The 13,004-nt window shown below is 43.5% G+C and overlaps 1 protein-coding gene across 1 annotated transcript in view; it reads right to left on the bottom strand.

Annotated features, from left to right (window-relative positions):
* nyap2a (neuronal tyrosine-phosphorylated phosphoinositide-3-kinase adaptor 2a) overlaps positions 1 to 13,004 on the bottom strand; it is a 19,125-nt gene continuing 6,121 nt past the window's right edge. The window contains exons 2-8 of the mRNA XM_076146053.1: positions 12,180 to 12,667; positions 8,161 to 8,377; positions 7,086 to 7,405; positions 5,934 to 7,001; positions 5,508 to 5,636; positions 5,222 to 5,325; positions 1 to 2,647 (exon numbers count right to left, since the gene is read on the bottom strand). Of these exons, the coding sequence (XP_076002168.1) occupies positions 2,426 to 2,647; positions 5,222 to 5,325; positions 5,508 to 5,636; positions 5,934 to 7,001; positions 7,086 to 7,405; positions 8,161 to 8,363 (2,046 nt within the window). The 5' untranslated portion in view covers positions 8,364 to 8,377; positions 12,180 to 12,667 and the 3' untranslated portion in view covers positions 1 to 2,425. The remainder of the gene's footprint in view (positions 2,648 to 5,221; positions 5,326 to 5,507; positions 5,637 to 5,933; positions 7,002 to 7,085; positions 7,406 to 8,160; positions 8,378 to 12,179; positions 12,668 to 13,004) is intronic.

Below are 13,004 nucleotides of genomic sequence, written 5' to 3' on the forward strand. Positions count from 1 at the left end.
TTCACATCAGACAGGAGCACCAATCAACCACTCAGTTGGGTAAAAGGTACCATCATTGCTTTGATGAGCTTTCCACTGAGTTCACATCCTCAGAGGAAGCCCCTCTCACACAGGGAAGTCCACCCATATCAAACATGGCCCAGCTGATCCAATGTGGTGGAAAAAACAAGCAATGGCCCCAAAACAGAAAACTGTGAGATTAAAGTGAAATGACCTGTCGCTCTGTTTAATTAAAACTTTACCTAAAACATTTTAAAGGTTTTTATCTCTGTAATAAATCTTTATTTTTTAATCTGTGTGATAATCTGTTTTTTTTATATATATGATTCTGTGATAGTATTTTTTGTCTCTATGATGATCTGTATGAATGTGCATCTGTTTGATGGATGACAGCTGAGAATGCTCAGTGTCCCATGTGTTTCAGTAAATTTGTTGAATATTGTCATTACACTGTTTAGTTTAGCTGATTAATTGCCTTTTTTTGTGCCTAAATTAGTGATGTGTACCAGCTACACCAATATCATGCTTTGAAAACACACTGAACTAAAAAAATACTGTGGAGTTGATGTGTTGACTTCCAACTCTACATTGCCTTTCATTTCACAGAGGATAAATAATTCAAGTTCTGTGAAGAAAAATCTCAAATCTTCACTTTAATGCTCTTAAATGCCATAGATTCAATCATAATGTTAACGCTAATCAGTTTAGAACTGAAAGCATTAAACCAGGTCCACAATATAAACCAGTTCAAACTCATCAAGGTGAAGATTCTTTAATTAAAAATATGAATAATTTCTGGTGCTTCACCAAAAATCTTTAAAGGGAATTAATTTGTCTCTTGTTTGGTTGTCTGCATAGAGGCGGCCTTTCCTGACATGTTGCACATCTAAGTTTCAGCACAGACACACTGGAGCTATTTACTAATCCTACCACAAAGTATCCTAACGGACATGAAATTTTGTGTTGCAGCATTTCTTCCATTTCATAATAACACTGACGGTAAATGTGCACAGCTGTAGTTAAGTTCATTTGAATTCATTCAGTATCACATCACTATCAGTTCACATGGTAAATAGGGGCAAATGAGTCGAATAGCATTTGTCCCTGTTTACTTTGTTTAGTAGTTGTGTTTTTTTTTTTTTATAAAACTGACGTTAAAACATCAATAACACCCAAATGTTTGACCAGATTATTTAACATTAATCACATTCAATTTAATTAAATACATTTAATTGTAATTAATTTTTAGTTGTCTTTCCCGTTTGTAGGTGAAAAACTAAATACAGTCATTTCAGAATTTATGTCACTTCAAAAAAGAGAACTTTTTACAGCTGCATGTGGGTGTTTTTCATTTTGGTTGCAGGAGCTCATTAAGCCTGATTGGTTTGTGACAGGAAGGACTGGAACAAACCCAAAACAGTACAGCTGCTGTCAGCTTCAGAAAATTTTTTATGTTTTTGTGCACATTTGTAAGAATGTCCAGAACCTAAAATAACTATGTGGCTTTGTCCTTCAGGCTGACTTACCCAGCATGCTTTGCTGTTTGTTGTTTTTAACATCCCATTCATCATTACACATCTAACTTGTTCACTTCTGTCAGTCTCAACTAATCACAGTGCTGCATTCAGCAAAACGATTCAGAATCAGAACCTGGTTTAGAACCAGAACCCCAAACAGAAACCTCATCCAGAACCCAAAACCCCCAAAACAACTCCATAACCAGAACCCAGAAACAGAAACTGTTCCAGAATGAGAATGCCACAGCACCAACAAAATTCTGGCCCAGAACCTGATCCATACCTGAACCGAACCCCAGCTGTTTGGACTCGAATCGCTTCCTGGAAATAAACTAAAAATAAATCATCACAGACAAACAAAATCTGACCTTCCAGATGAAATACTTTTGGTAATAAAAACCTGTAATTATCGTTCCTTCTTGTTGTTGTTGTTGGGGTAATGTGACTCTCCGTCAGTAGGATGACTCTCTGGATTCTGCTTCAGGTTGTTTTTGGGGCAGCAGATGAGACAAACAACATGCTAAAATAGATTCATTTTAAAATAGTGCTTTCAAGATTTTTTTTAAATATAAAAACCATAATCACTTACTGAACTTTGTTCCACACACAGATGAAGTCATAGCTTTTTTTTTGCAGATATAAAAACTTTTTTAAACCTCTGATTAGGTTGACATCTTTTTTCCACACAGATAAACAAAACAGAATTCATAGTCTCTTTTTTTCAGCTACACGACTGTCAGGACGTTAGAAAAGATGCAGATCTGCCCCGATAGAAAAATAACGAGGAGAAACACGACAGAAAGCCGAAGCTCTCCACCTCCTCTGATTTGCTACACCAGTATGGCCACGCCTCCCTTTAATATGACAGCAGGAATGTAGATGTGCTGTGTGTGAGAGTGTGTGTGTTTTCATATGGCGGTATCCCAGAACACGGCGTGGGTGGTGGCGGCGGCGGAGGGCGGGGCTGAGTATGGTGGCGGGTGTTTCCTCTTCCAGCTGGGCAGGATGGGCATACTCTCCTGCTTACACAGGTTCTTCTCAGGCCGCTGACGAGCTTTGATCTCCCGGCACAGGACTCGCTTCTTCTCGATCATCTCCATCATGGTGACGTCACCACATAGCCATGGCATCTGGGGGAGGGGAGCAAACAGGAGCATCAGCAGCCATAAGCAGCACACATCAGGGTTATGTTTTGGGTCTAATTTACTGAGGTACCATGCAGAAATGTTCTGACAATAAAGATGAGATCGGTGCATCACTATCACATGACACAGAAATGTCAGAATTCTTTCTCAGTTTGGTCTAATATGGCCACATAGCAGTAAGTTCAGGCTACATCACCTTATAATTGTATCAGTCTTGTTGTCAGAACATGAGTGGGAAAAAATAACACTGCACAAACATGACAACATCATATTTCCATCAATACAACATACAGGACAAGACATTAGGTGGTGAAGACAGGTGATTGAAATTTGTGTGGCCACGACTTAAAATGCTTGGGAACAAGATAAATAAGTTGCAATAGTAATGCAATAACATAACCATGAGTCCAGGTTGATGACTTATTATATTATGTAACACTCAGCTAGTTTAGTTTATTATCATAACTATTATTATTATTATAATAATTAGGAGCCCGATATTTCCAAGAGTGTCCACAGTTGTTTTAACACAGTTTTAACCGTCAATGTGCTGAAAACAAAATGTTCAAATATTTCATACTTTTTATTGATGTATTTGTATTGATTCAATTGTGTTTATGTGTGTGTGTGTGTGTGTGAGTACAGTATCTACAGGGTGTACCTGCTTCTCGCCCAAATGAACACTGTCATAGACTCCAGCCCCCCGAGATCCTGCACAGGATAAGCAGGCACAGAGAATGGATGGATGGGTGGGTGGGTGGATAGACAGATGAATGGGTAAAAGATGGATAGACGGATGGGTGGATGAATGGATGGGTGAAGGTTGTAGATTCCTGACAGCTTCAGTTAAACATTGAATTAAATGTTTTATTTCAAGCCACTGATGACAGATTCTCATCTTATAATCAGATTCTAACCAAACAGTAATCATCTAGTAATCAGTTTGGAATCCTCTGGTGTGGTCTGATCTGTAGGAGTCTATTTAACTGACTCTAAGACACGCGAGCCTGTCACATCCCCTGTTCAAATTAAATGGGTATGACCAGTAAAACATATGTGAGATGTTTGATATCTATTGTTTGAGAAAACTAAACATATGACTAAAAGAACAACATTGTCCAGGCAGCCAGCAGAACAAACAGTGGATGAGACTGAGATGAGTATGAAAACCTCATAACTCCACCCTGATCACATCCACTGTTGCCTCTAATGGCGCCATCCCAACATTACATCACGTTTTAAGCCCCATGCTACTATGAAAAACTTTCATTTTGGTTGAGTCCGAGTACTTAGAATGTACTTAGAAGACAATAAGTCAGTGTAGAGTGGGAGTATGGATGTGGTGGGGAGGTGCGGAAGTACAGACCGGATTCAGCTGTCAGTGCTGGTTGTAACCACAGGGCTCACAGGTGGAGAAGGAACAGCCATTACAGACACAAGTTTGAGTCCTGTAAACGTACATCTGCTGTGGTTGTTAGAGTGGAGCCTCAACTCTGTCACAGCAGCAGTGACACCTACTGGTTTGTTGGGGTATAGGTGAAAATAAACACCTGGAGACACCGTGTGGCTGTCTGTGACCCCCACAGGACAACAGTGGAATTACAGACACCTGGTCAACATCAACATTGTTCCTGGAGGGTGGATTGTCATGTCAAACAGTTTTAACTGTGTTTCAGACAGTGAGAGCCACACGCTTATTGTCCATAAACGACAATGAAAAACACATTTATAGCAGTTTGACATGAAAAACAACAAACTGTCATTCAGGGGTGCAAATATTTTTGAGTGATAAATAAAGAGAAACAAAGAGCAAGGTTGTGTGTTTCTCTATTTTTATGTAAACGAATAACAGAATGAGCATGGTTAGTATTCACTGGATGGAGTTAGAGATTAGTTTATAGGAGTGGGCGGGGTTAAAGTTCTGTTTACAGGATGGTGTGGGCGGGGTTAACATTTTGTTTGTGGATAAGTGTGGACAGGGTTAAATTTTAGTTCAAGGGTAGGTGAGGTGGGGTTAAGGTTTAGTTTATGAATAGTTGGGAGTAGGGTTAGTTTGAGGACGGGGTTCATTTTGTTATTTTGATGAAGTTTAAACACTTTTTACTGCTGTTGATAATTTGAAGGATTGAATCCATTCATATCAGTGTTAATCTATAAATGGCGGGTTAGTTTAAAGAGTTAATGTTGTACCTGAAGGTTAGTCAGTCAGTTAGTCAGTACAGTTTAAAAAGATTAGATACAAAACAACTTGTTTGCATGTACACAAATTTAACAGACAAATCACCTGACAGGTAGACAGACAGGTAAACAGACAAATATACAGCTACATAGACAAGTAGATAGACAGATAGATAGACAGGTAGGCTTTACCAACAGTCTCTGGCTCTGTGTCAGATGTGGTGGAATAGTGAGTGCTGAGTATACAGACAGACAGGCAGGCAGACAGACAGTCTCAGTCTCTTGGAAGCATTCTGATTGACAGATGTAGACAAACGTACGGGCACACAGACAGACAGATAGGTTCCACGCACTGTCTCAGTTTCAAAGTTGGGGAAATACCTGACTCAGGGCCGGGTGGGGGTCGTGCGGATGACGCTGGGGTGTCCCACCGGGAGAGGGGACTCCTGAAGTAGACGCTGAGCGGCCGAGTTTGCACTTTGATTCTGTAGACACAAGCAGACATCATCAGCTCACAAGGATTATTCAACAATGGGAGAGCAATGAGAAGGTGTTTTATTCACTACCAACGTAAGAAGGTTTTAAGTCTTTGTCCTTAGCTAGGCTAGCAGTTTGCCCTTGCTTCCAGTCTTTGTGCTAAGCTATCTGACTGTAGCTGAACACTCGCCTGCTCCTCCTCCTCCTCCTCCTGCCAGCATCATGGTGGGGCTAACTGAGGAGCGGCCCATCCTGCTGGACGCGGGGCTTGATTGTCCATCCCTCTCCTTCTCTCGCTCCTTACTGTTGTGTCTGGACTCTGGAGAGAGAGAGAGAGAGAGAGAGAGAGAGAGAGAGAGAGAGAGAGAGAGAGAGAGACAGAGAGAGAGAGAGAGAGAGAGAGAGAGAGAGAGAGGGAGAGAGAGAGAGAGAGAGGAGATGGAGAATTCATTTCTTTGACTCTAGAGGAGAGGAACATTTTAACAAAGAACAAACTAGCTATTATTTGTCTGCTAACATGCGGCTATATCTTCATGAGGGCTGCAGTGTTAACCATGCTAATGCTAGCATCATAATGGTGGTTTTATCTTATCTTAAAATAGTTGTAGTTTCTCACCGTCGGTCTCACGTGATTTCCTGTGTCCTTTCTTTGAGAGTCTGTTGGAGCTGAGCTGGATGCTCGGCTCGTCCAGGGGGCTGGTTGGCATCTGTGACCTCATGGACACATTCTGCATGGAGCCATGAGAGGACGAAGAGTTGCTGAGCTTAGACCCGCCATCCTGGGCCCTCTGTGAAGACGAAGAGGAGGAGGAGGAGGACCGAGGCATGCTTCCTCCTGTCATTAGGGCGTCGTATGGTGGTGGGCGCTTAAGGTTTAGAGGAGTCAGAGAGCGACCCATGCTGACAGGGGAGGGGCAAGCAGATTGGCTGCGTGGGTACCCGTGACCCCCGTGGGCCGAGCCAGAGGACTTGTAGAGGTTGGAGGGGAGGGGTGGAGCAGACGAGCGGCCTGAGGAGGTTATGGTGTGAGTCGGAGGGAGGTCTCGCTCTCTCTCCCTGTCTCGCTCTCTCTCCCTATCTCGCTCTCTCTCCCTGTCTCGCTCTCTGCGGTGGTGGCCAGAGCTCTTTGGTGACGGCTCGGCAGCCCCGGGCTTATTGGCAGCGACGTTCTCCAGCATGGGCAGCCGGGTGACATCTAACGGGGTCAGAGGTGACTCATCAGAGTTGGGTGAGCACTGGGCAGGGGCTGGAGGGAAAACGAGGAGCGGTGGGCGGTGGGAGAGGAGGTTGGGGAAGGGTGGAGGGATGTCACAGAGTGAACCACGGCGAGCTGATGACCAGCTGGCATCCAGCCTGGAGTCCTGCAGGAAGTCCTCCATCATGGGGTACTTCATCTCCTCGTAGACCGCCTCGCTCTGCTCGTCCTCTGCTGCTTCCTGTCCCTTCATCTCCCGCAGGATGTTTCCTACCATCTCAATGTAAACTGGCTCATCGTCATCGGTGTCTCTGGATGCTGGACTCTGGCTTTGGGAGGAAGGTTTATCCCACTTCAAGGAAGACTTTCTGTTGCCATGGTTACAGATGAAGGATTCGTCAAAGGAGGTGCTGAGCTGGGTGTTGGGGTTCCTCTTGGGTTTGGGGGGAGGCATTTTCCTGTAATCGTCAGAGCCAGGAGGGAGTCCACCTGTAGATGTCACACACACAGGGACGTTACACACTGAGCAGATGATTCAGGACATTTTAAGAAATGCTAGACTTGGTGACTCACCCTCAGCATGATCTTGGGGCTCTTTGGTCTCGTTTGTGTCTTTGGAGCTCTTGCTGACCCCTGAGACTCCATTAATCATTTCAGAGCTGCTGCTCAGTTTGGTGTTGGGGTCTCTCTTGGGTTTTGGCGGCGGTTGTTTTCTGCCAAGGGTGGCATCGTCGTCAACTCCGCCCACTGAGTGGAGTGACTGTGAGCGGACGGCGAAGCCCTGGGCAGGCGGGGGCAGGCGGTCCTGGGGTGCCGGCATAGTCATGAAACCCATCCTGAAATGTTTCCCAGAGTAAGCCCCGTCTGTTGCCTTGGCAACATCATCACCAATCCTGAAGCGACATTCAGAACGACGATGTCATTATGTTTGTTTCTATGGTTTAATCATCCTCCACCATTTATAGGAGGTAGAGTCGTGCAAACCAACCCATGCTCGCTTTCTTCTCTTAAACATACGTCTGATAGTCTGTCTGTGTCTGCCTGCCTGATTGACTGGGTGTCCATTTGTCCATCTGTCCATCTGTCCTTCATATCTACAGTAAGAACACTATTCTATGAAGTGGGGGAAGTTATTACATTTTCTAATATGTTATAAGTCCAGTCCAGCCTGTCTCTATTTGTTTACTTTTAATTTCCTGTCATTCTATAACTGTCGGGCGTCTGCCTCTGTGTGTGTAATGCAGCCACCTCACAGCTCAGTTAGGAGAGATAAAACATCATTAGAAGAAAAATGAAGAAGGGAAAGACTCGCCAACGTCCCCTCCCCCACTCATTCACACAGGATTATACGGTTTTCCATGATATCATCACCATAAAATATTGAAAGTGGACCAACATCCTTCAGCAACACAGGGATAAAAAATTGTTGGAACAAATTTTCAATGTATGATCAATGGGTTTTTACAATCTGTACATTTCAATATTGAATCTTCTTCCTTCTAGTTAGTAAAATGTGAAAATTTGCCTTTGAAATTACTACTTTAATTTTTGTAATTTTATTAATGCCACTATAGATTTAGCTCTATACATTCAGCCTAGACCCTCGTGTTAATAATCACAACAAAAAACACGTTTATATCTCTCATACCTCATGATGGCATCTTCCTGTCGTCTCTTCTTCTGGTGTTTCTCCTGCAGGTAGGTCCAGTTGTTCTGGTTGCGGACCCGGTCACTCTCTCTTGCGATGTCCGAGGCGTTCTGGATCACCAGGCCATCGTAGGTTCGAAGGCCGCGGTCCTCCACGTACTGAAAGAACTTCCTGCAGGATGACGCCTCGTCCTGTGATGTCATGACTCCCCAAAGATCTGATTGGTGAAGAGAAATGAGGACACATGAAGAAGATGAAAGCCTTTTGAAAAGAACAAAAGGGTATTTATGCCTACACACACACACAGCTGCAGAGCGTGGCACACATGAGCATTACAGTAATAAAAATGATTGAGAGCACACATATTCTCACACCAGCAAGTCTAAGCAGCAGAGTCTCTTGCCCTTCCTGTCTGTCTGAACATCTTGAGGAAATGGTCTTACGAAAGAGCGAAGAAGAGGCGCCGTTATCAGTAGAAATGTCTGAATCAGATAAACTGCAGAGGTGCACTTTGTATTCCAGACTGGACAAGAAGTCAACTACACTCACTGAAAGGAATCTCCCAGTCAGTGAGGGACAACTGCCTCACAGCTGCACTGACATGTGGATGTCCTCTCTGGATCTGTGTTGATTTTCTGTCAATTTCAGCTTTCAGCTTTCTATTGGGAGCTTAAAGGTTGAACCAATCTGCCTCGCCATCAGACCTATCTTCGTCATCTTCATTGCCTGTCTTAAAATGTTGTAGTATTGATGAAAGGCAAAAATGTGACTTTCTTCCAGCCTCCATATTTTCTCTATTGAGCAGCTTCTTTTTGCTCTTTAGTGAATTTGTATGAGACAATAATTGTTTGAAGAGCATGAGCAAGTTTTACTTTCTTGTCTATGTTCATTTTGGGATCATTCGAAGCTGAATGCGGCTCATTTGTCAGCCTCAGCCACAGTGTTCTTGGTCTGGTCACTCTATTGTAGCCGCGCTTATACATACAATACTCCATTATTTACATGTACACATAAGTGATTAAACATGCACGCACACACACACACGCACACACACACACACACACACACAGCATATTCTCTCCCTCCTCTCTTCCCACACTTTCTGCGGCTCTCTATCCGTCCCCTCCCCCAACCTCTGTCTCTCCCCGCATCCTTCTAAAAATGGAACAGGGAGTCAGCCTGTAGTAACCTAGCAACAGCAGCATCTCTCAGGGGAGCATGATGTAATGCTTCCAGGTCTGAGGTCAGGAAGGGGAGAGGGGGGAAGGAAGAAAGGAAGGAAGGAGCGGATGTTACAGTAATGCCAACAGTTGCTTTCTGGGTAGAAACGATGATGATTTGTTCGTGTTCTAGAATAACAGATAATTGAGCCTTTCAAAGCTTTGAAGTGATTTATCCATGTGGGATTCTTCTCTCCTCTGCCTGATCGTTTCTAATCAAATAGAGCTTCAGAGAGAGAAAAGACTGGCAGCTGTTCCAGGAAGACGTGTTTGTTAAATTAAGTTACTGTGTGTGAGAGGAGGACTGTTAACGTCCTTCATCATCACACACTGAAGGAGAGGAGGGAGGAGCAGCTTCAGACAATAAGAACCACAAATTAAAACTCACACACATCAATTAATAAAACCATTTCCGTGTTAAGATCCTCTAAAATGTGTTTTGATGGGTTTGAGGTTCATACGAAGCGATACTTGTTGACAGCAGAATGTCTGTAACCAGACTTGTGTATTTTTGTATAGAGCAGAGCACCTCTACAACAACACACACACACCTCTAAATTCAATCTCATCTGACTCCAAACTGATTTTAGACACATTAAACCACAGGTACCAGAGAGACTGACAGTGCTTGAATGGTGGATTTAGGATTCACAAGAAGAAAGAAATACACATATTTCTTCATTGTCACTTTAAGCAGAACGTTGTGTCGTCTGTTATAGAGTTTCTAGTTAAGATCAGAGTATATTTGCTGAGGAATTAATGAAGAAATTCATGAAATTCCAAAGGATCCACTTTGGTGTACAACGCTTTCTGTGACACCTCCACCTTTACCTAATTTTTAATTCAAGCACTCAAATGGAATTAATGGAATTTTCCTTCACCAACCCACACATTGTCCTCCATGTTAGCTTTTAAAATGTTCAACACTTATACAGATTAAAGAAATTGAATACTGCATCACAAGTATTCAGATCCTTTTCTATGACAGTACAAATGCTCAGTTGCTTCCTGTTTCTAATCATCCTTGAAATGTCCAGCTGTGGTAAATTCAGCTGATTGGACATGATTTGGACAGACACGCGTCCCCACAGCTGACGGTCCATGTCAGACCACATGTGTGTCAACAGACGTCTGTACACCTCTGAGAGCAGATTGCATCTGTGATTTTGGGAAGGTTGCGGAACATTTGTTCAGCATTCAAGAAGGATCTGGACCTATGGACCGGGATCTGGACCTATGGACCTGGATCTTGACCTCTGGAGACGATCGAGAACCTCTGGACACTAGGGACTGAAGCCACACCTCACTTTGAGTTTGACAAAGGGACCTCAAATACTCTCAGGCTATGATAAACGTAGTGTTCTGGACCTCAGGGTGAGATGAACCTTCTTCCATCATGACAATAACCCTAATGCACACGTCCTTGAATGTCCCAACATTTTCCCAATGTTGGTGGACTATACCAAAGCTGCTTATGTTTCATATTATCTGCCATTTATCCTATTTGGAGGCAACAGTAAAATGTTCCCACACTTGTGAACGCTTTTGTTAACACTTGTGAAGCAAGAAGGAAGAAAACAATCCTTGAGTCATGCATTGTTTCAGCCTTTGTGACAGACAGTAATGGCAAGCATATCTCGAACCACATCTCTGTGTTATTGAGTTATGTAGTGAACCTAAATGGTGATGAGTGTGTTTCGATCTTGACCCAGTTCAATACAAATTCTGAAGTTAGAATCATGACTGCTCCAGGGTTCTAAACATGACGCCACTGCCTTCTAACTCTCTGTTGCTTGTCATGCTGATACAAAGCATAGAGGCATTGAGGCGCTGCTATGTCATCACAGCCCTGTCTGCTGAGGGTGGAGACCGGCACGCTTTCAAACTGAGGTGTTGGCTCACTTAAGCTCAGCTCGGGTCGACTCGGTACGATTCAGCGCCAGAGTGGAGAAGGGCTACGAATGTCCGATCCAAGAGTCCAGACTACGACCTGCAGAGGTCAGAAGATAAAAGGAACAACAACTCTCCAAAAAGTCCGACATAAGCCCCAAAGGGTTCTGCAGTGAAAGATGCGAGAAGATCATCAAATAAAGCTGTCAGACTTAAAACATCACAACCAGGAAGTCTTGAGGGTGTAATCACTGACAGAAGAGCTTCAAAAGAACCTAGTGGTAAAGCTAAAGGGCTTTACTCGGATCTTCTCTGAGTCAAAAACATTGTCACCAAATATAAAGAAAACTTTTCTTGTTCCGGAAAAGTTGATATTTTGGTTGTTATCTTCAGCAAAAATGTAACAATTTAACAAAACTAATTTACACAATGAAGTCCTTCTACTCCTGTTTCATGTAACTGAGGAATATCGGACTGTTTTCTCCATAAATATGATGGTGGGAGTAACTAATGTAGCCAAGTTAGTTACTTCATTCTCTGCTTATAGAGGCAAATTCATCTTAAACATTTTAAGCTGGTGACAGTGCAGATAAGCACAGAACAAAAGTAGAAACATTACATTGTCGGTGTTATTAGGCTGCATAGTCTCATTGTGTGATAATTATTGCTATTAATTGGGTTCCTGCACGATGACACAAAGACTTGAGCCTGGAAAACTGGAGATACAAGGTTTCTTGCCTTGCCGGCTGAATGAAAACCCTGCATCCACATTGTCTTTTTGTTTTTTCATCCCCAAATTTCCTCCCTAAATTGCTGATTTCTGGTGAAGGGGTCGTAACTTCCCTACATTCCAAGCAGAGGAGACGTTAACTGACAAATATGGAGGAGCAGCGAGGAGTCGGATCTTACCAGGCTGGAGGCCACAAGGAGCTGACGGAGCAGCGAGGAGTCAGAGCCAAAATCCCTTCATACCTCCATCAATCCCTCCTGTAGTCCATCTGTATAATGAAAGACGGATGGATGGATGGATGGATGGATGGATGGATGTTGTTGTCTCCCACAGCAGCACAGAGATGATGATGATGATGATGATGACGATGATGATGTCTTCGCTGTATTTCCAATCTGCAGCGGCGTTAATCCACACAGCCTTCACCTCCTCCTTCCCTTCCTTCCTTCATATGCGCTCAGAGCTCAGGAAAAATCGCTTCTCACTCTCATTCATTCACCCTCATACACACACACACGCACACAGACAAGCATGACGCGATCACGCACCCTTCAGCCACACACATACGCTCATCCCCAGTGATGGTCGCCACGAGAAACAGGAGGCTGAAACCACGGCAACCTGACAGCATCTTCACTCTGCTCGCTGGCTCCTCCCCCTGCTGCTGCTGAGAGAGCGAGAGGGGAGTGTGTGTCTGTGTATGAGGGGGGGAGAAGCGTAACAGAGGGAAGAGGAAAGAGCACAGACAGACACACAGACAAATTTTCAGTCTTTTCCAAATAAGGTGGCAAAGACATAATGAATGCAATTCGCTGTTTTTGACAAATTCTTTGCTTTATTTGGCCAAACATTTGATATTGTTGTTCTCTCATCTAACATCACGTTGTCGTTTCATATTTCATATACAGTTTGGAGTGAAAACCTGCTGCTAAACAGGTGTGTATGCGTGTATGCGTGTATGCGTGTACGTGTGCACGTTACATGTCGTGATACCGCCTGGAGGT

The sequence above is a fragment of the Genypterus blacodes genome, unplaced genomic scaffold (assembly GCF_046128005.1).
Source record: "Genypterus blacodes isolate CSIRO-AG114 ecotype Tasmania unplaced genomic scaffold, CSIRO-AGI_Gbla_v1 ptg000032l_1, whole genome shotgun sequence".
Lineage (NCBI taxonomy): Eukaryota > Metazoa > Chordata > Actinopteri > Ophidiiformes > Ophidiidae > Genypterus > Genypterus blacodes.